The sequence below is a fragment of the Numenius arquata genome, chromosome 8, assembly GCF_964106895.1.
Source record: "Numenius arquata chromosome 8, bNumArq3.hap1.1, whole genome shotgun sequence".
Taxonomy (NCBI): domain Eukaryota; kingdom Metazoa; phylum Chordata; class Aves; order Charadriiformes; family Scolopacidae; genus Numenius; species Numenius arquata.
The window spans coordinates 40763772-40784282 of NC_133583.1; the positions used below are offsets into that span (position 1 = coordinate 40763772).

General features: G+C 40.9%; 1 protein-coding gene across 2 annotated transcripts in view; it reads right to left on the reverse strand.

Moving 5' to 3' along the window:
- SLC30A7 (solute carrier family 30 member 7) overlaps positions 1 to 20442 on the reverse strand; it is a 32773-nt gene extending 12331 nt beyond the window's left edge. Inside the window, exons 1-8 of one of the 2 annotated variants that reach the window (XM_074152468.1) lie at positions 20363 to 20442; positions 20082 to 20183; positions 13076 to 13189; positions 11522 to 11609; positions 8830 to 8956; positions 7751 to 7888; positions 6226 to 6276; positions 3905 to 4040 (exon numbers count right to left, since the gene is read on the reverse strand). In XM_074152468.1, coding sequence (XP_074008569.1) covers positions 3905 to 4040; positions 6226 to 6276; positions 7751 to 7888; positions 8830 to 8956; positions 11522 to 11609; positions 13076 to 13189; positions 20082 to 20183; positions 20363 to 20442 — 836 coding nt within the window. Of the gene's footprint in view, positions 1 to 3904; positions 4041 to 6225; positions 6277 to 7732; positions 7889 to 8829; positions 8957 to 11521; positions 11610 to 13075; positions 13190 to 20081; positions 20184 to 20362 lie in introns of both variants that reach the window. The other variant, XM_074152467.1, reaches the window with a different exon arrangement.
- Positions 20443 to 20511: the final 69 nt, after the last annotated feature.

Sequence of the window (20511 nt, forward strand, 5' to 3'; positions counted from 1 at the left end):
ACTTGCATCATAGTATCTTTACAGGATATAAAAGCTATGAGTTGGTTATTCAACAGCGCCACATTAATGCATTGGTTAGATATTCCTATGACAATCTCTCATCAGGCGAAAACACATGCCAATGTAATCTGTTACAAGGATGGAATGGATTCTTACTAGTCTCAAACCCACATATCTAACTACTGTCACACCATAGTGTTTGCTCCTCTTGCACCTATTACCACAAAAATTCCTCTTTTAAGTACACATACCTAAAGCTCAGCCTTAGAAAATAAACCTGGTTTTGTTGAAAATAATTCAGATGTGTTTCTGAATACATACTTCCAACAATACCCATCATACTGCAAGAATATAATCTTTCCAAAATCCCGATAATGATGGTGTCCCACATTGTTCAGCTGATTAAGAAAACTACTTTTAAAAGTTAGGAATCCAAAAACATCTTTCAAGGTACCTTATTATGCTGCTTACAAGAATGCTGTTTATCCTATCTGCCTCAGATTTACATCTACAGTTCCATCCTAATTCATCTCTATCCAAGCTCCTTCCAACTGGAAAGCCTACTAACTACTTAGACTGAACACACATCTGAAGTGATACTGTAATCTAGACCGGTCTGATGATCCTTCCCTTCGAGAAGAAAGCCACCAATCAACACGAGTAAAAGTTCATTTACCAGTCTGTATTTTATTGGGAATTTCCAACTTTATGAAACTAATTTGCTCAATATATACTTTATTTTCATATACTACCAGTGGGGCTTCTAGACTGTAACATTCAGATTAGTGTATCCTCGTTACCTAAAAATTAACAGAAAAGATTCAAATCTGGACCACTCTCTCATACTTTCTTTTTACACTCATGTAGCCATCTGCAATATTCACAACTGTTTCCTAAGATATCTTCCTGATGACAGAAAGGCACCTGTACTATAGGCAACTCTTGAATCCAACACAGCAATTTGACATTTGAGAACAAGTGAGAGAAGGCCAGCACAATGAGAGCTCAAAGATATACACACAAAAAAAAACATCCTCCGAGGAAAGATGTCTCCCTCCTAAATAACAGGTTCACAGCCAAGAGCAAGAGCATTTCCATGCAGATTTTGACATTTCAATTGCTTTTATTTTTATTGTAAAGCTTCAGTCTACTCGAAGACGTAGAAGAAGATCCAGGCTCAAGGTTTTGCTTTCACTAAGAGCTGTTGGTTAACATTAACAGCGGTAAGGAGAGTATTGCCTGCTCTAGTTCTTCAGTTAATAATTAATACATTAATACATTTAATGTAGAACCAGAGGTCTAAGCAGCTCATTAAAAGGTATATGAAATTGTCTATTTACATAAAATGTGGAGTGATGCAAAAGAGCTTTGGAAGATCGGGAAGAAAATACACTACTATTTAGATTTAAACCAATCAGCTAAAATACTCTTGTAAGGAGAGGCAGCACCTTGAGGCTTTTAGACAACTCTGTTTGAATGAAGCAAAGCTTTGCAGTCCTAACCAGGGGAAAGTCCCCAGACAGCATTAAAACTTTTGGACAATTTTATCAGACTGGCTTTTGCATCTCCGACTCAAAACTATGCTTGCTTTATTACAGACACAAAGAACATATCCTGACTTTTAAACACACATGCATGGATCCACATGTTCTCTTATCCCACTCCACCTCATCAAAGTTGGTTTAACTAATAAAAGGGATGAGTGAGATACTCCGCACAAATAAAAGTGACAAACATTCCTCTGAAATAGCAGACAATTATTTAATCTAAAGCAAAATCCACCCACCCACTCCCCCAAGTTATTTATCAAGGCTGCAAATAGGTCTGCAGAAGTGGCCAGGAATCCCTGTACTAGATATGGAATGTCCCCCTCCTCCCCACCTCAATCCCACAATCACCCCATCAGCAAACAATTTTTAAAAAAATAAACACAGCTCTTGCCACTATCAGTTTAAAGTCTTTGTAAACAATGTTTTTCCCCCTCAAATTTTACATTTCACAAAATTTCAGTATTACCTTTTCCTCTAAGTTAGATTTAGGTGACTTGAAAAGATTAAGGACAAAACTGTTATATATCCTAGCAATCAGCAGTTGGGCAACCATATTACTGTTACAAAAAAACACCTTATGGGAAAATCTGAACAATCTTTTGCATTAATTCTAGACGAGCACTTCACACACACAGCATAGTGAAGAATAAGGCAAAACAAACAATGCTTTTATGTCCAGAACTGTAACTGAAGATTACTAAAGTCAAACAACACAAAAGGGAATGCAAGCTCTAAAAGAATATCCATCTGAAACTGCCAGTCATCTTGTTTATGATCTCGTTTGAGTGCATTTCAAGCAAAGCCATCAGTAGTTAAGTCCGTTGGACTGCTTAAAAAAACAAATGGAAAAAAACCCCAACCCTGCAATTCGTGTTGGCTCCACTGCTGTGCCAGGATGTGCCAGTTTGCAAGAAATGCAGGCTTGCTTCTACTGACTATGATGCAGCTGACTACACTCAGTTACCATTCATCATTCTAGAGATCATTTATAGCGTCGTGAACCAACAAAATCATGTTACAGGCTGAGGTCTGGTATCAGGTGAAAAGACACATCAAAGAGTGAACTTCTCCAGCATTTTCAGCATAGAACATGGACCTCAGACGTTCCTCCTAACTGTGCTGGAAGGCCTATTAACAGCTTTATTACAAAACCTCTATTATAGAAGGGAATCTTCTTCCAATCTCTGTGTAAATGGAAGAAAAAAAAAATTTCTCATTTACGTGGTACCATGTGGTACTCAACATGTGCTTTGCTGTACGCAGAGCCAGACCCTTAAAATACTAAGTGTAAGGAAACCTGTGTTTTACTTGGTTATTACCTCAGCAATAGTTTCTTTCCCATTTTTTGAGATTCCAGTAAGAGAATTAGTTTGTAATAATTTGTCCTTTATGAAATTACAGGAGGTTTAAGTCAAAATATTAAGTTTATATTAAAGTGGCAATTTAATAGCGATCTCTAGCACACAGATTTCCGTGAGCATTTAGCGCCTGAACCATGTTGCCCTACTTTGATAAATAGGGAGATTCACATCAATGATTCTCTGAATGCTGCCATGCATATGGTATAAACATGCCATATACGGTATAAGCGTAAGTAGCTGGCAGTAAATCAAGTGACATTCACCACTGCTGAAGAGACAAAGGTGTTCAGTTGTTATGCTGTAACTGGAGTTGTGGCACTCTGCCCTATGCCACCATTGAAACCGCTGCCAGCAAAGCCTCAGTAACAGCATTGCTGAATGAAATGTTTGCTTCTCCAGTCTAATCCAAACAGTTTCACAATTTACAGTGATCTTGGTAAGCAACAACCGGGAAAGCCCAGAATTACTTGAAGCATTTCCATCAGATCTTAAAAGGAATAAGGATGTCTCAGAATACAAAGACAAAGGAAAAGACAGCTCTCGCCAGGGAATACAAAAAAATAAAAAAAAATTGCCAGCCTTGATTTGTCAAGGACAAGGGCACATCCTGTGCCAGCAGGCTCAACTCTGCTGCCCTGAAGCCATTCTGCTCCATTTACTGGAGTACATTGGTTTATATAAGCATGTACTAAATACAGAGAGCAAGCTTTCTACAGTTTGAGCCTTAAAGACGTTCTTGTAGTATTATGCAAATGGAGGTAAAATATGCAGATTTAAGAGCAAAAGCTGTATCTGTAGAAAAGGAAAAGAAAGACAGCTCATGTAAGAGCACACCAGAACAGCTGTACAGCACAGAGGCAACATATCACTCTTGGAAGAAAAGCAAATGTCGTAAGTCACTAGCATAACAGACAAACCTTTTCTTCTCAGCTGTAATTTGTGCAGTAACTAGCATCAAAAATACTACCAAATACCAGTGATAGCAACGCTTACCTTACACCTATAAGTAGTGCTATCAACATTGAACAAATAGGATCTGCTATCATTAGACCATAGTTCTGCATCAATATAGCAGATATGATTACACCAATACTTCCAAGCGTGTCTGCAACAATGTGTAGAAATACACCTGTAAGAGATTAATTGATATGATTACAACTCGATACTCTTGAAGCTAATAGAGTATGTCAAAGAGTTTATGGAGAAGAGTTGCAAGAAATACATAACATGATTTATGCTTGTTAAACTTGTGGTCAGATTTTGGTCAAACACACAGAAAGTGATGACAAGATTTCAACACATTTGTAGAATACAGAGCATTTGAAGAATTTACATTCTTTCCTGCACTTAGCTGTAAGGGGTATTTGATGGCATGGATGTCAAGTTAAGCAGTGATTAACAGATGTAGCTAATTTTTTTTCATTCAATACCCACCTATATTACAGTAAAGAAACTCAAACTCATGTTCCCTGATGCCTACAGGCAACGATAAGTACTGTAGAAGATGGAAAGACCATTAACAGAAACAGCTCTGTAAAGCTTTGAAAGGTGCTAATGTTTTATTGATAATATCTTGTAGAAGTTATTTGGCAAAGAAATCCAAGAAAAGTAATTTTGAGAATGAAACAATACTGCAGATATGAACACTTCACTCTTATTTTGAACAGTAACACACTACCTTAAAAGACAAAGAAACAAGCACTTTGCAGCTTGATAAAATTTAGCCTTTGGAGCTCTCTGCTGGCAATGACAGGAACAGTCACTCAGAAACAGCTTTTTGAATACAATTCTCCTGAGTCAGATAACACCTCCTCACAAAACCAGCACAGAACTATACATCAGCGTCTTAGTGATTTTTCCAAGTCTACATTTGTACTGGGTCTGTCTGGGATGGAGTTTGATTTTCTCCATAGCAGCCTGCCTGATGCTGTGTTGTGACTAAAACCGTGTTGTTAACACACCAATGTTTTAGCTACTGCCAAACAGCGCTTGCACAGCATCAAGGCCTTCTCTTTCTCACTCTGCAAGTAGGCTCGGGCTGGCAAGATGCTGGGAGGGTACGTGGCCAGGACAGCTGGCCCAAACTGACCAGAGGGATATTCCATACCATATAACATCCAGCTCACCAATAAAACTGGGGTGTTGTCTTTCCAAAATAGCTGTTGCTCAGAGATTTCCTGGGCATCGATCTGCTGGTGGGAGGTGGTGAGTGATTGTCTCTGCATCAACAGGGTTTTTTTTGTTTGGTTGGTTTTTTTTGGGTTGGTTGGTTTTTGGTTTTTTTCCTTTTTTTCCCCTCCACTTACTAAACTGTCTGTCTCAATCCAAGAACAGTGCTTGCTTTTACTCTTCTAATTCTCTTCCCTGTCCCACTGCAGCAGTGAGCGAGCAGGTGCTAGGTGCTTAGTGCTGACCAGAGGCAACCCACCACAGTACTAAAAAATTAAAATATGATTATATGAAATTGAGTCTTTTTACTTTTACTATGCTTCAATTACAATGTGCCTTTCATGAAAAGACTGACTTCCAAATATCTTCTACTGAAGTTCTGACTATACATACACATAGTACAGTATATTACAAATTCTCAGAGGCTGAAAATGTTCCTTTTCAAAGACTACAGACAAGCCAGAAAATCATCCAAAAAGAGAAAACAGTACATACATTTGGGTATGCCAAATAATTACTACCTCTTACATTACATAACTTTCTCCCTCTAGCTTTTGAACACTTTGAAAAAAAATTAATCAAAGCTCAAAACTGTCATATAAATTATCAGTAATTTATTTACACTGATGCTTAGGAGATCATGGACTTCATTGCTTCAAGCAATTTAGACTGAATTATCGTCTTGTCTAAATGAACTGTAATAGCTTGAAATGCAAGTTTTAAGCTCAGGTACCCTTTAACAATTATATCAATCTGCATTTCTCAAATGCATTCTCTCTTAATAATAAAGTGTTTTTCACTTTCCAGGGCATACACTGCAATTAGGCTCCTTAGGTTTCTGCTTTTAACCACGCTCCTAGATTTTTGTTATTTTGTTTTTCAGCATCTGTAACAGAAGCTGATTCCCAGCTTTTGGGGTCTCCTTTTTAAATTGTGTTGACCCTGTGTTACATTCAGACTTCAGTGAATGTCTCAACCCCTAGCAATGCATAGGATATGGCAGGTGGAAGAGGACTTCATAAAATACCTCCTTTAAGAAAAATGTGGCATTTACCCAGAGGTACCCTTTAAAACAGATGGGTGACAGTCACAGGCAGGCAGACAATTATAAAACTAATTAACCACTATACTTATTATCATCATACCTTGTAAAATCTGTTTGCTGGATCCAGCCATCCCGTCAAGAGAATGGTCATCTGTGAAGACAATTATTGGCATATTAACCTACACAAAGGCTCTCTCTAGTGGTATACTCTGTTATGGTCTTCCCTGCTGAAATTTCTTGAACAGACAAGCTGCTCATAATGACTAACTTTTACTCTAGCTATTGTTTTTTAATGCAGCAATTAACTTGAAAGTCTTAAAATACATATTTTTAAAAAGAAAATACCATTTTACACAATATATATAGATTTTATATATGTATATATAAAAATATCAAGATTTGGTTTTTAATAAAAACAACCTGAGAAATGAGACCTTTTGCTCCAGAAATATTTCACTTAAGCAAGCATTTATACCTAATGTAAAACAACAAGACTTGGAGAAGGTAGAAGCAAGACAAAAAATCATCTCATCCAAGCAGATTAATGCCTCTGTGAAACACATCAGAAAGATATTTGAAGAAAAGCTTGTTAAAGGATATCAAATGACTTCTAGTGAAGATATATAATAATTTACACAAAAGTTGATTTGAATATCAAATTGCACAAAACAGATAGCTATATTTGCTGTTCCACTGGGGTGCAGAGCATTGGGAGACCAAGGAAGACGCAGGAGGGGGGGAACTCCCACTTTCCAACCAAACTCCAGAACACTTGGAAAACAAGCACCAATTTTCTACTAAAAATAGCAAGGAAGAGACAAGTAAATATTTTTATACTCTTTGTCACCTCCTGTTTGCAAGTTACCACACTATTCCCCGCTCTGAATGTGCACATTTCCAGTCACATCAGATTCTAGTTTATGGCTTAGGCAGGAAGGACTGACAACCCTGCATTATAGTAATTTGCATTGTTTCAAATAGGGAGTAACCACACTCTCCTCCCCTAGTGAAGGCTACTGATCACATTTTGCATGGATGTCTCTTCACAGACTGTTTACCTTTGTAGAAAAGAGTTAAGCATAGATAAGACACCAAGAACCTGCTTCATAACCAGCTTTAAAACAGATTACAGCTACACAAGATGGAGAAAATCTTATACTTGAGATCACAAACCAAGCACGACATATCATCTCCTAAGTACCCAAAGGAAAATTGTTTGTTCACCTCTCCTAATATCTTCATCTGTAAAATTCTTCAAATGGAGAACACTAGCAAAGCAGCTTAACTTTGCCTATTGATTTTAATAAAAAATGGAAACAGAGCACTTCATAACTAATTTCATTATATTGCTATAGCATACATCTGTTTTATCCTTTGCCAACACACAACATTACTGTGAACACTGACAAAATGTAGGTGAAACAGCATTTACCAAAATGGGCCACAAAAAGATGGTGGTGGCACAGCGTACCACACATTTAATGAAACTACTTCCATGTATGCTTGCAACAAGCTGCCAGCACCCTTTTTTTTTTTCCTTTCAGTAAATCATTAACAGCAAATTTAAATTGAGTCAAGATAGTCTATGACATTAACTAAGTACTTACCACGACAATAATCCTGACCATGAGAGTGCCCATGGCTATGGCCATGATCATGACTGTGTCCATGGCCATGTTTATGCTCATGGCTGTGACCATGACCTCCATGACTGTGTCCGTGGCTGAGACCACCATTAAATAGAGAATGGCTGTGTTCATGCCCTATAAACAAATATCACCATCAGAGTATGAATTTAAGTATTCAATAAAAGTATGCTTACATTTCTTTCTAAGTGACTTGAAATCTATTCATCTTTTAGGTCATCTTAAGGTATGGCTTTAAATAAGTTAAGAAAATTAACCCAAACTGTTTGTCATCTAAATCTACACTGTGCGGCTGTATAAAATATATACCTGATTTAAGAAGTTAAGAAGTGCTTTTATACATTCCCACTTCTGAGACAAGTTGTGCTACACTTTTAGTAAAGCTTGAAAAATGTACACTTAATTAGATAAAAGGATATTAAAAAGAGCTTTTTTAAAGAAACCAGAAATTGACTATTGTTCACATAAAATTCAAGCTTAAATTGCTCCTTAAAGAGCAGCAATTATTTTCTTCCACTGGTCTATATGAATTTATATGTTAAGCTGAAAGAGATACCAACTAGCTTTGCAGGAAAAAAAAAAACCCAAACAACTAAATGTTTACCATATAAACAAACAAATTCTTCATTTAAATTCAAAAGACACTAAGCTGAGAAGCACCTGAAGCTGAACAATCCCATACTTAAAATTTGCTTCAGATACTGTTTTGTTAATTTTCCAGCCAAGACCTCACTTAACTCCAGCTTAATTTTGCCCAAAAGACCCTCTGCAAGTCTCTTCCAATAAGGTGCAGAAGAGTGCATGTTCCAGAAAGCAGATTCTGGAGTTCTGGGTCTTCCAGCTAATGGATATTAAAATGACAAGTATGGTACTGACATACTAGAGCTAGTGATAAAACATAAAAGTCAATATTGCAGCAAGTCACATACACATTTGGCTAGGATTGCCACTAAAAAGACATTAAAATTTAATACTGGGGTTCTCATTGGAGGATTATAAGGTCCTAGAACACAGGGTGCCAAAAAACGAAACAGTACTGAAAATTATAGACGTCCTACCAGAGCCATGTGAATGCCCATGACCTCCATGTTGAAAAACAAATATTCCTATAAGATTTACAATGAATCCTAGTATAGAAACAGGAAGAAGTCTCTCATGATGCACATCAGGAGGCTCAAGTGCTCTCTAAAAAAACCAACAAAAACCAAGAAGGAAATGTAGAGTTTTACAATCTCTTTACATTATTAAAAGGCACTGAAAAAACCTGCTTAGGTACAGGAGCATTCTCATACAAACAGGCATATATAAAGACATAATTAGAAATTGCTCAGGACTGTCAGGTTTTGGGATAGTACATGGACTAATTCTTACTCTCTGAAGTTGAAGTTTTATTATCAAAGCTATGAAAGTATAGTAGAATATTCTGATAGTCTAGCTAACTGTTATGATAAGATTTCATTATGCTGTGGGATGTGGCTTAACATTATATGAAAACATTCACATTTGTTGTAGTATGTGGATTGCCCAGGTTAGCCAAACAACTTCCAAGAGTCTAGAATGTCATTTCTTCCTTTCTCCTTAGAAGGGTAGGGGAATCAGGGAATGAAATGAAGACTGAGAACAAATTGTGGCATTTTTTAAAACTTCTAAAATCTAGATTGATTTTTTTTTTCCCCCCTACTTTCTTTGCAAGTTTTTTTTTTGTTTTTTGTTTTTTTTTTTTTTCAATGAGACCTTACAGGCCTAACACAATTTGCATCTGAAGGTAAGTGTTGAAGAGTGTAAATGACTATTGATGGGGGATAGAAACATTCACCTTCTGTCCGCAGGGATGAAAGGTACAGGCAATAGCAAGACAATGAAACTTTCAGCAGGTGTAAAATTTTGAAGTGACAGAAAGAAATGGAGTCACTGTCACAAGCAAAGGGAATACTCAGCATGGGAGCTAAGACCAGCAGGAAAAGAACAATGTTTCATCATTACCCTTGACCCTTCCAGTAGCAGTTTTTCATTTTCCTAGTAAGTTTTATTACAGTTTCTAGATTTGGAGTGAAGTTTTCCCAAGCTTTTAGGCAATTTCAACCCAGTTTGTACTGATTTTGAAGTATTTACAGGCTTATCTATGTGGAGGATAGGTTCCTGAAAGCTCTTCTCAGTTTTCTATTAATTAAAAAAAAAACCCACTAGAACATATTCTGAACTAGAAGTCTGAACAAATTTATAGTGCATCTGATATCATAAAGTAAAAGCATTAATGCAATCTGATCAGAATCAGTTACCAATTTTTCTATTAATCCTACCTCACTTCAGTGCAGACACCCTTGACATCTAAATTTTAATCTTGACATTATCACCTGAACCATCTTGTAAAAAAAAAAAAAATTCAAGAAAAGTGCCCTTGTAAATCATAAAATCGTCCAGGTTGGAAGAGACCCTTGGGATCATCGAGTCCAACCATCTACCCTACACTACAAAGTTCTCCCCTATATCATATCCCCCAACACCACACCTAAACGTCTCAAACACATCCAGGGATGGCGACTCAACCACCTCCCTGGGCAGCCTATTCCAATGCCCGACCACTCCTTCTGTGAAAAATTCTTTCCTAATGTTCAGTCTAAACCTACCCTGTTGGAGCTTGAAGCCATTCCCTCTCGTTCTGTCATTAGTTACCTGTGCGAAGAGACCAGCACCAACCTCTCTACAGTGTCCTTTCAAGTAGTTGTAGAGAGTGATGAGGTCTCCCCTCAGCCTCCTCTTCCTCATACTAAACAGTCCCAGCTCCTTCAACCGCTCTTCATAGGATTTGTTTTCCAGGCCCTTCACCAGCTTCGTTGCCCTCCTCTGCACTCGCTCCAGCACCTCGATATCTCTCTTGTATTGAGGTGCCCAAAACTGGACACAATACTCCAGGTGTGGCCTCACCAGTGCTGAGTACAGGGGCACAATCACCTCCCTACTTCTGCTGGTCACGCTATTTCTAATACAAGCCAGGATGCCGTTGGCTTTCTTGGCCACCTGGGCACACTGCCGGCTCATATTCAGCTGCTTGTCAATTAGAACCCCCAGGTCTCTTTCTTCCAGGCAGCTCCAGCCACATTTCCCCAAGCCTGTAGCGCTGCTTGGGGTTGTTGTGGCCCAAGTGCAGAACCTGGCACTTGCCCTTGTTGAAACTCATACCATTGATTTTGGCCCAATGATCCAATCTATCTAGGTCTCTCTGTAGAGCTTCCCTATCCTCCTGGGAATCAACACTCCTGCTTAACTTGGTGTCATGTTAAAGCTATTACTACTTGCGATTTATATCAGACTTCAAGACTTGGAAGATAATGCTCTTTCTTTAATGAGTTAGTCCAACTTCTTCACAGAATGCATTTCCATTTCTTATGACTAATTTCTCTTCTCTGAATGACTAGTTTTGGTTTTCTCTCTTGGCCCCATTTGTCCTCTAACAATGAGAAGTAAAGATCTTCCTATGGCATACTTAACTGGCTGATAAAAAGGACAGTAAATCTCACAGAATCTTTACACACAATCAAAATAAACTATTGAAGAAGCTAGTACCAATACATTGAAAAATCTGGGTTTCTGTGTGACAAAACAGCAATTTCAGATGACCCTATCCTCCATTCAAATCGCAGATTTTTAACCAATTATGAACATAATCAAGTTCAATAATTTTATCACCATTAAATATGCTCTACAAATAGAAATGTGACAATTGATAGTGCAATTGACTTCATAACATACCTCAACACCTTCAGAAAAAATAAAGAATGCTGTAAAGATGAGGAATAAACCATTTACAAAACCAGCAAGTACTTCTGCTCGAACATACCTGCAAGAAACAAAAAAGCAATAGTAGATATTACCACCTCCATTTAAATGCTGAAAATTAAAATTGGAACTTAGAGACTGGAGTGCAATCTTCTATTTCTCAAACAGTTGTATTCCACAGGGATTTGCCAAATGGAAGATGCAGTATATAAACTACAGATAAGTATATGAAAATCACTGCATTGTATTTTGACAGCAATTAGTTGATCTAGATCAGCCATTACCTGTTCTAGATGAAAGAAAACTTTCAATGTGTCAAAATCTTCCCATGTAAGATCATCTCTACTGAAAGTTATGGTACAAACATAAATTTGGAAGCCAAGATAAGCACATGAGACGTAATCAAAGTCTGTTGATGCAAAGTTCTGTTTGATGTCAAACGGCCATACATGAATTTGCTTCCCCTCTAACAGGGGGATTTTTAGTAAAAGTTTTAAGTAGAAATTAATTATTTCAGCTACTAAAGTTTTTAAATAAAAACCAGCCAGGTCAGAATAACATGTAATTCCAATATAGCAAACATCAGACTTAATACACTGTGGCTGTTCTCTAAGAAATGGAACACCAGCTGTTTAAATACAGAGCAGTAATTAATACAGAACCTGCTTTCATTGCAATTAGTTCGTCACACAATCAATTCTTCCTAAGTTGATTTCTATGCACAGTGGAGTTTCCACCTTAATTAAACAGTGCTTTAGGTTTCAAACTACATGATCCATGCTTAGGCAAGACAGCTGAAACTAAACGCTGACATTCAGGTCAGTAATGCTATGGGGAATGGAGCAACCTGTGTTACAGCTCATTTGCTGTTAATTAATCAGTATTACCAATTAATAATATTGTATCACCAGCATTGTTTTACAGGGCACAACCGCAATGTGCAGTGGAACCAACTGCCCTTGAAACAGAAGCAGCTGCAGCAGCTGTATCCATGAAGGGCGGTATGCGGTGACATACCTCAGCCTTGAGGATCTGTGCTAACGGTAGCCACAGCTGCTGAATCCTGCTGGTTGCGAAAAGCACGGCTTATAATCTCAGGTGCAGCATCACTGAGACTTAGCTCCCTTCAGTTGTCAAGTTTCTGTTCCAAAGAAGGCACGGGGCCTCTCAGACCAGCAGCCTGAGACTCCCTGCAACCCACCTCACTGCACTGCGAGGACAAACCCATGATGCGGCTGCTCTTACTTCACTGGTGCCACGAAAACCAGACAATATGTAACTTGTTTTCACTAGTATGATCACAGAGATCTCAGATGTAATAAAACTGCTCCCCAAAAGCAATGCCTTCATGTTTTTACTATTTCTAGGGGGATATTAACTTAAGGGTTTACATAACTCACCTTAAAAACCCACACTTTCAACATAGCTTTTCCATGTTCTGCAAAAAAAGGTTTTGTTCATACAGTGAAAAATTACCACCTAGACATTTAGTAAAATACAGTAAGGCAACAGCCTGAAGTTTCTTACCCATATGAGAAGGCATCGTTTGACCTCCATTTTGAAATAACTGAAGCTGCTAATCCAGCCAATAGAGCAGTACAGTCAAAAAACATATGAAAAGAATCTGATATTAGACCTAAACTGGAAAAGAACAGGAAAAAAAAAAAAGTTATGTTCCATATGCTAAATGCTGAGTATGAAAAAAACATAATTTAAACATTTACACATTAGCAGAATATACCATGTTTCTAAGCTTTCAGACACGGTTTTGCTAGCACAGAGGAGAAACCCACACGAGATCACCAATACAAGTATAATGACAAAACTGCTCTTGTCAACTTAGGGTAGGCACTTTGGAAGAGCACTTGGCAAAAAAATCCTCCTAGCATATGATTTTGGTGGTAGTGCAGAGTGGTTTCCACTGACAGAAACCAAAGCCCCTGCAGCAGATATACCCAGAGCCGCATCTCTCACCAACATAATTCCAGTGGCAGGTATTTGTTCTTATATTTTGATTTATAGTTTGACTATATGAGCACATTCAGCTAGGGAAGTATATACACACAAGTTGCATTTAAATACTGACCCCACATAAGTTTGTAAAAATAGTATTTCACATCTAGTTAATAAACAAAATTGGGTTTAAAGATAATGCTTTTGACTATCTATTAATGCAGTGTATATATAGGTTAACTAGTGCAGTGACACTAAAACTGTTCTGCTGAAGGCTACCAATACCTTAGTGATGGCACTAAGCACTTATGAAAGCAATATTCTCAAATCCATTTTCAAACTTGATACTTTGGAAGAGTTTTCACACACAGGGAAAACTGATCTTTTCAGTGGTGCCCAGCGACAGGACAAGGGGCAACACGCACAAACTAGAACACAGGAAAATCCATCTCAACATGAGGAAAAACTTCTTTACTTTGAGGGTGCAGAGGACTGGAACAGGCTGCCCAGAGAGGCTGTGGGGTCTTCTTCTCTGAAGACATCCAAAACCTGCCTGCACACCATCCTGTGCAACCTGCTCTGGGTGACCCTGCTCTGGCAGGAGGTTGGGCTAGATGATCTCCAGAGGTCACTTCCAACCCCTACCATTCTGTGATTCTTTAACGTCTGCATTAATGAAGCAAAACCCCAATGAATCAATCAAAATAAAGTTTCGTAAAATGCTGACAAATGTAGCCCATGACAAAATCTTTCAGGCCTGTAAAGACTGAAGTCTTCCGCTTATAATTTTAATTATGACAAACATTCCAAGACTGTAAATTCTACTTCAGAATAGCAGTTTTCCTCTCAAGCATGTTATTTCAGAACTAACGCATCATCAGATGAGAATTTGTCTTCGATGTTCATTCACACTGCAGCAACATGACACTTTCTATGAGTAGAACAGGCCAGAAAAATGGAGTTTCAGTACACAGGGAATTCTAAGATCATATTCTCTTTTGCCTGAAATAAAAGCAAGACAGCAAACAATATACTTACGTACTTTTGACTACTACATACCTTTCCTAAATAGCAATCTTTTATGTTTACATCACTTTTTACATTTTACCTGAGCAGAGGAGCCAGTCCCTGATGGCATTGCCAAAGCACTAGACCTGCATTCTGCTCAGTCTCCAAATTTCCAATCACAAACATTCAGCCAGTGTTTTAGCCTAAATTATAAACAGCTATAGAATTTATCCAAGATGCATCTAGTTCTTCTCACTATAACAGACTATGATGAGAGAGGGATAAGTAACTCACAGCAAAAAGCAAGGTTTCCAGCATCCTGATCTCTGTTGGGATCACACACATCCAAGGTTAAAATACTGTGGTGAAACTACACTAAATCAAAGGAAGGAACAATAGTACTCCTGAGAGCATAGAGCTCTATCAACGATTTTAAAAGATAAAAGTAGGGACAAGAGTGCTAATTTGCCATGGATGGCTGCTTCTTCATTTTGCTAAGTGTAAAGATAGCAATTATTTGCTCGTTTTTCTGGTGATCACCATTACTCTTCTAGTTTGACTGGAATATGTCCACGCAGAAATAAAAGCAAACAAATACTTGCTCCATCTGTGCTTCCAGCTGAATGGAATCAGGCAAATTCCAGTTCAAAAATTATAGTGATATTAGATTGATGACGAGCCACTGCTTATAAACTTTATCAACCTCAAATCTTTGCCTTATCGGCTGCAAGGCACTGGCTTAGAAGACACACATTCCCCTTTGATCTAGAGGCTGAAAGACCACTTAAAAAGTTTATTTCAATGACCAGTGCACAACTACCATCGTGATCGACAAACCCAGGAAAAGTTTATCACACTGTTTTACCCTATAGACTTCAAAGCAACTTAACTTAGTTCATGAGTTACCCAGTCAGCAGAACCTGCATCGGTTTGTAAGCTGTATGTAAATTGGACTTAACACCACACACAACAGTTGCCAAACATTACTAAATTACTAATCATAAACAGGTTCTGGAAGTCTGCAAGGAAGTATTGCATCCAAACACAAAAATTGCTTCATATTTGAAAACACATTTGATACAGAGGTACTGATGAGCATTTGTTATTACAATTGTCCCAAAAGTTCTATTTTCTTAATCCTTTGGTTGTCTAAGAACAATTACATACACAACTCAGTTCTTGGAACTGAAGAACAAAAAGCCTGGTACTAAGCTATGTGAGTTCAGAAAACAACTTACTTGGCAAACAAAAACTAAGGAGAATGTAAGAAGAAAGAATTAAAAAAAAAAATTTAAAAAAAAATTGAAGACTTTTAGAACCTTGCCAACAAAAATTTGGGGGGCTGAAATCATGCATTTGATTTTGAAATAAGAATATCCTAGTCAAAGAACTCACAGCTCTCTGCTTCAATTTAAATGGATAAAAGTGCAGTTTTCAGAATCACAATTAAAAAGAAAATCCTTGGTCTGTGGAAGCCAAGGGAAGAATCATCTGAATAATCATGGCAGCCTGTTAGGCTTGCTGTCTTACACTCACTGGCATCATCAAGGGCACTAGAGAGAACAGAATACAAGATCATGCTTCTAACACTTGCAGCATCAGGCACCGGCCGTACCCAAGGACAGGACACAGTGGAATAAAGACATGCTCCGAGACGATACAGAGAATCCCCTTTACAAACCTCCCGTTTCTGCATCTCTCACATGGAGAGCAAAAGAGCTGTGTTCTTCACACTCAAGAAATAATTTTCACGATAGGGCTCCTTGTTATGCGTCTGTTCTTCCAAGGCATGAACTGACTGCTTTGACTGGAGGCATTCCTCTTTATGTTGTCTGCTACTCCTCTCTACAAAAGAGATACTTGCCAAGATATTGTTTTGTTCTAGCCCAAAATCTAGGCTTAATATAAAGATACCTGACTTTAGTGACTTGTAATATAAACAAGAGGGCCAACTAATAACTATCCAGCAAATCCCAATTCTTAATCTTTGTAATGAACAGAAAATAAGTAAAATTCTTCTCAATTCCAGTAAACCCAATTCTTCAGTGAGAACTTTCTGGTAAATGTCACTTTAGTTTCTCAGTTTAATTATCTCATATACAGGACTTTTTCTGGTAGAGATTTCATTTCTGGTCACACTACCAAGAAAAGCATTATGCTTAAAAGAAAGACATCAGAACAAACTCACATGAACATAAAGTTTTTTATACCTGAATCACTGAGAAAAATATTTGCATCTTCTGAGCTATTAAAAAAGTATCCATACTTGAATAAACAGGCTATGCATACAATAATTCTCACACAGTTGCAGAGTGAATCAACATCAAAGTCAAAACCAAGCACATCCAAGATGGTGCGCACATTGCCAAGATAGCCTGTGCCCAAGGTGGCACTGTGTTCTCACTAGTGCTACAGCAGCAACTGCTGTAATCAAGGTTAAGGATTTTATAGCATTGTGTGAGAGATTCAGAGAAAAATGATAAATAGTAGGATGCAACTGTTTCCAAATCTGCATTGCTGCTTTCACTCAAGACTCTTGAATAAGAGTCCCAGTAATCTGCATCCATACTAAAGAACTGGAAGGGAGAGGGGCCCAAAAAAGCTGGGTGGTATTTAAGGATTGCCTCCTCCAAGCTCAGGAGAGGTGCATCCCAAAAAAGAAGAAATCGGGCAACATAGCCAGTAGGCCGGCGTGGATGAACAAGGAACTGCTGGACAAACTCAGGACCAAAAAGGAGGCCTATAGAGGGTGGAAGCAGGGAAAGGTAGACTGGGAAGAATACAGAGAAGCTGTCCGAGTCACCAGAAACCTGATCAGGCAAGCGAAAGCCCAGGCAGAACTAAATCTAGCCAGGGATGTGAAAAATAACAAGAAGAACTTCTATAGATATATCAGGGATAAAAATAAGACGAGGGAAGCTGTGGGTCCCCTCCGGAAGGAAACGGGAGACCTGGTCACCCAGGATATGGATAAGGCTGAGCTACTGAATGACTTCTTTGCCTCAGTCTTCACTGGCAAGGGCCCTAACCACACTGCCCAAGTCACGGAGGGCAAGAACAGGGGCTCTGGGAATGAAGAACCACCCACAGTACAAGAAGACGAGGTTCGAGACCTCTTAAAGAACCTGAAGGTGCATAAGTCCATGGGACCTGATGAAATCCATCCACGGGTCCTGAGAGAACTGGCGGACGAAGTTGCTAAGCCCCTCTCCATCATATTTGAGAAATCGTGGCAGTCTGGTGAAGTTCCCACTGACTGGAAAAAAGGGAACATAACTCCAATATTCAAAAAAGGAAACAAAGAAGACCCGGGAAACTACAGGCCGGTCAGTCTCACCTCTGTGCCTGGCAAGATCATGGAGCAGATCCTCCTGAAATCCTTGCTAAGGCACATGGAGAATAAAGAAGTGATTGGAAACAGCCAACATGGCTTCACCAAGGGCAAATCGTGCCTGACAAATTTGGTGGCCTTTTACAATACTGCCACAGACTTGGTAGACAAGGGCAGAGCGACTGACGTCATTTACCTGGACTTATGCAAAGCATTTGACACTGTCCCGCACGACATCCTGGTCTCAAAATTGGAAACTCATGGATTCGATGGATGGACCACTCGGTGGATAGGGAACTGGCTGGATGGCCGCATCCAAAGGGTTACAATCAATGGCTCAATGTCCAGGTGGCGGCCAGTAACGAGTGGTGTTCCGCAGGGGTCGGTACTGGGACCAGTACTGTTTAACATCTTTGTCGGTGACATGGACAGTGGGATAGAGTGCACCCTCAGCAAGTTTGCTGATGACACCAAGCTCGGTGGCGCAGTTGACACGCTGGAGGGAAGGGATGCCATCCAGAGGGACCTAGACAGGCTGGAGAGGTGGGCTCGTGCAAATTGCATGAAGTTCAACCAAGCCAAGTGCAGGGTCCTGCACCTGGGACGTGGCAACCCCAGGCACAAATACACGTTGGGCGGAGAATGGCTGGAGAGCAGCCCCGAGGAGAAGGACTTGGGAGTGCTTATGGATGAGAAGCTCAACATGAGCAGGCAGTGTGCACTGGCAGCCCAGAGAGCCAACCGTGTCCTGGGCTGCATCAGGAGAAGTGTGGCCAGCAGGTCTCGCGAGGTGATTCTGCCCCTCTACTCTGCGCTCGTGAGACCCCTCCTGGAGTACTGTGTCCAGCTTTGGAGTCCTCAACACAGAAAGGACATGGACCTGTTGGAACGGGTCCAGCGGAGGGCCACGAGGATGATCAGAGGGATGGAGCACCTCTCCTATGAAGACAGACTGAGAGAGCTGGGGTTGTTCAGCCTGGAGAAGAGAAGGCTCCGGGGAGACCTTATAACAGCCTATCAATACCTGAAGGGAGCCTACAGAAGAGCTGAAGAGGGACTCTTTGTCAGGAAGAGTGGTGACAGGACAAGGGGCAATGGTTTTAAATTGGAAGAGAAGAGATTTAGATTAGATATAAGGAAGAAATTCTTTACAGTGAGGGTGGTGAGGCACTGGAACAGGTTGCCCAGGGAAGTTGTGGATGCCCCATCCCTGGAAGTGTTCAAGGCCAGGCTGGATGGGGCTTTAAGCAACCTGCTCTAGTGAGAGGTGTCCCTGCCCATGGCAGGGGGGTTGGAACTAGATGATCTTTAAGGTCCTTTCCAACTCTAGCCATTCTATGATTCTATGATTCTAAAGCTTTCGATAAAGACAACTTAAAGTTCCGTATGGAAGGACACACTGTTGGGGCTAAATGACGTTTCCATGCCTGTCCACTTCAATCTGAAGCACTGGCTAAGCGACTGAAATACCACCACAAAAACAACTATCAAGAATGAAGCATGATGGAAGTACTTCTACCATTGTCCGTTTTCTACCTGTACATGATACATCAGTACTAAAGTTACTTTGCACCACTTCTTATATTTCACTACAGATTTTGCAGTAGCAATTTAGTCAGGTCCCTCCTGTTCTTTCCACCTTTGCAAATTTCTGTGCTACAGTAAAGAACCACTTAGCTATACCAGGACACGTTAATTCCGGTTTCTCACTCAGCGACCGGGATGTTTGGTGCAGTGCTGGTTCTTGCCACCCGGCTACCAACGTACAAACGAAGCCGCATTCCCAGACAAAGGATCTTGGTGGCAAGCGGCAGACACGAAACGGCTACGACCCCTGGGTCCCGTAACTCACGCCACGGCCATTCTTCCTCCTCTGCCAACAGCCGACCAGCACGGCCCGTAGAGCCAGCAGTTTCGAACCGCATTCCTCCATAATTCGCCCAGTCGCGCCCCCAGGCCGGAGCGCCTCCCCCCTGGGCCGCTGGGATCCGGCTGAGGAGATGGCGGAGCGGGTCGCTCCCGGTCGGGGGAAGCTCTCCAGCAGCCCCCGGCGTTCTGCCGACCGGCCCCTCCGGACAGCGGGCCCGGAGGCCAGGCCCGGCCGCACGGCCCCGGCCCCGCCGAGAAGGAGACGTGGCACTGGCCGCGGCGGGAGGCGCCGCTTCCTGCGCGCCGGGGGCCGCTCCCGCCCCGCCGGCCGCCCCGCTTCGCGCTCCCCCCCCCCTTCCCGCTGCCCAGTACCTGTTACTCCAGATGCCGTAGAGCAGCTCCACGAAGGCGAAGGAGAGATTGAGGCAGAGGAAGAAGAAGAGGTTACGGGAGGTCTTGTCCGCCAGGATGGACCTGCGCACGGAGCACACAGCGGGTCACATAGCGGGAGGCAGCGGCGGAAGGCCGGACCCGCTCGCCGGGCGGCCCAGCCGCCCTCGGCATCAGCCTTCCCCACCCCTCCGCCGGGGGTCGGCCGCGGCCCCGGCCCCGGCCCCCGCTGCGCCCCTCCCGTCCCGCCCCAGGCCGCTCACCTGAACCAGCCCGACACCTTCCTGAGTAGGTTGAACTTGGGCGGCTTGTACTCATCGTCCTTGATGGACAGGGGCAACATCTTGCCGGGGCCGCGGCGCGCCCGGCCGGCAGGGCAGGCAAACGGGGCGGAGCGGGGCGGCAGCTCTCC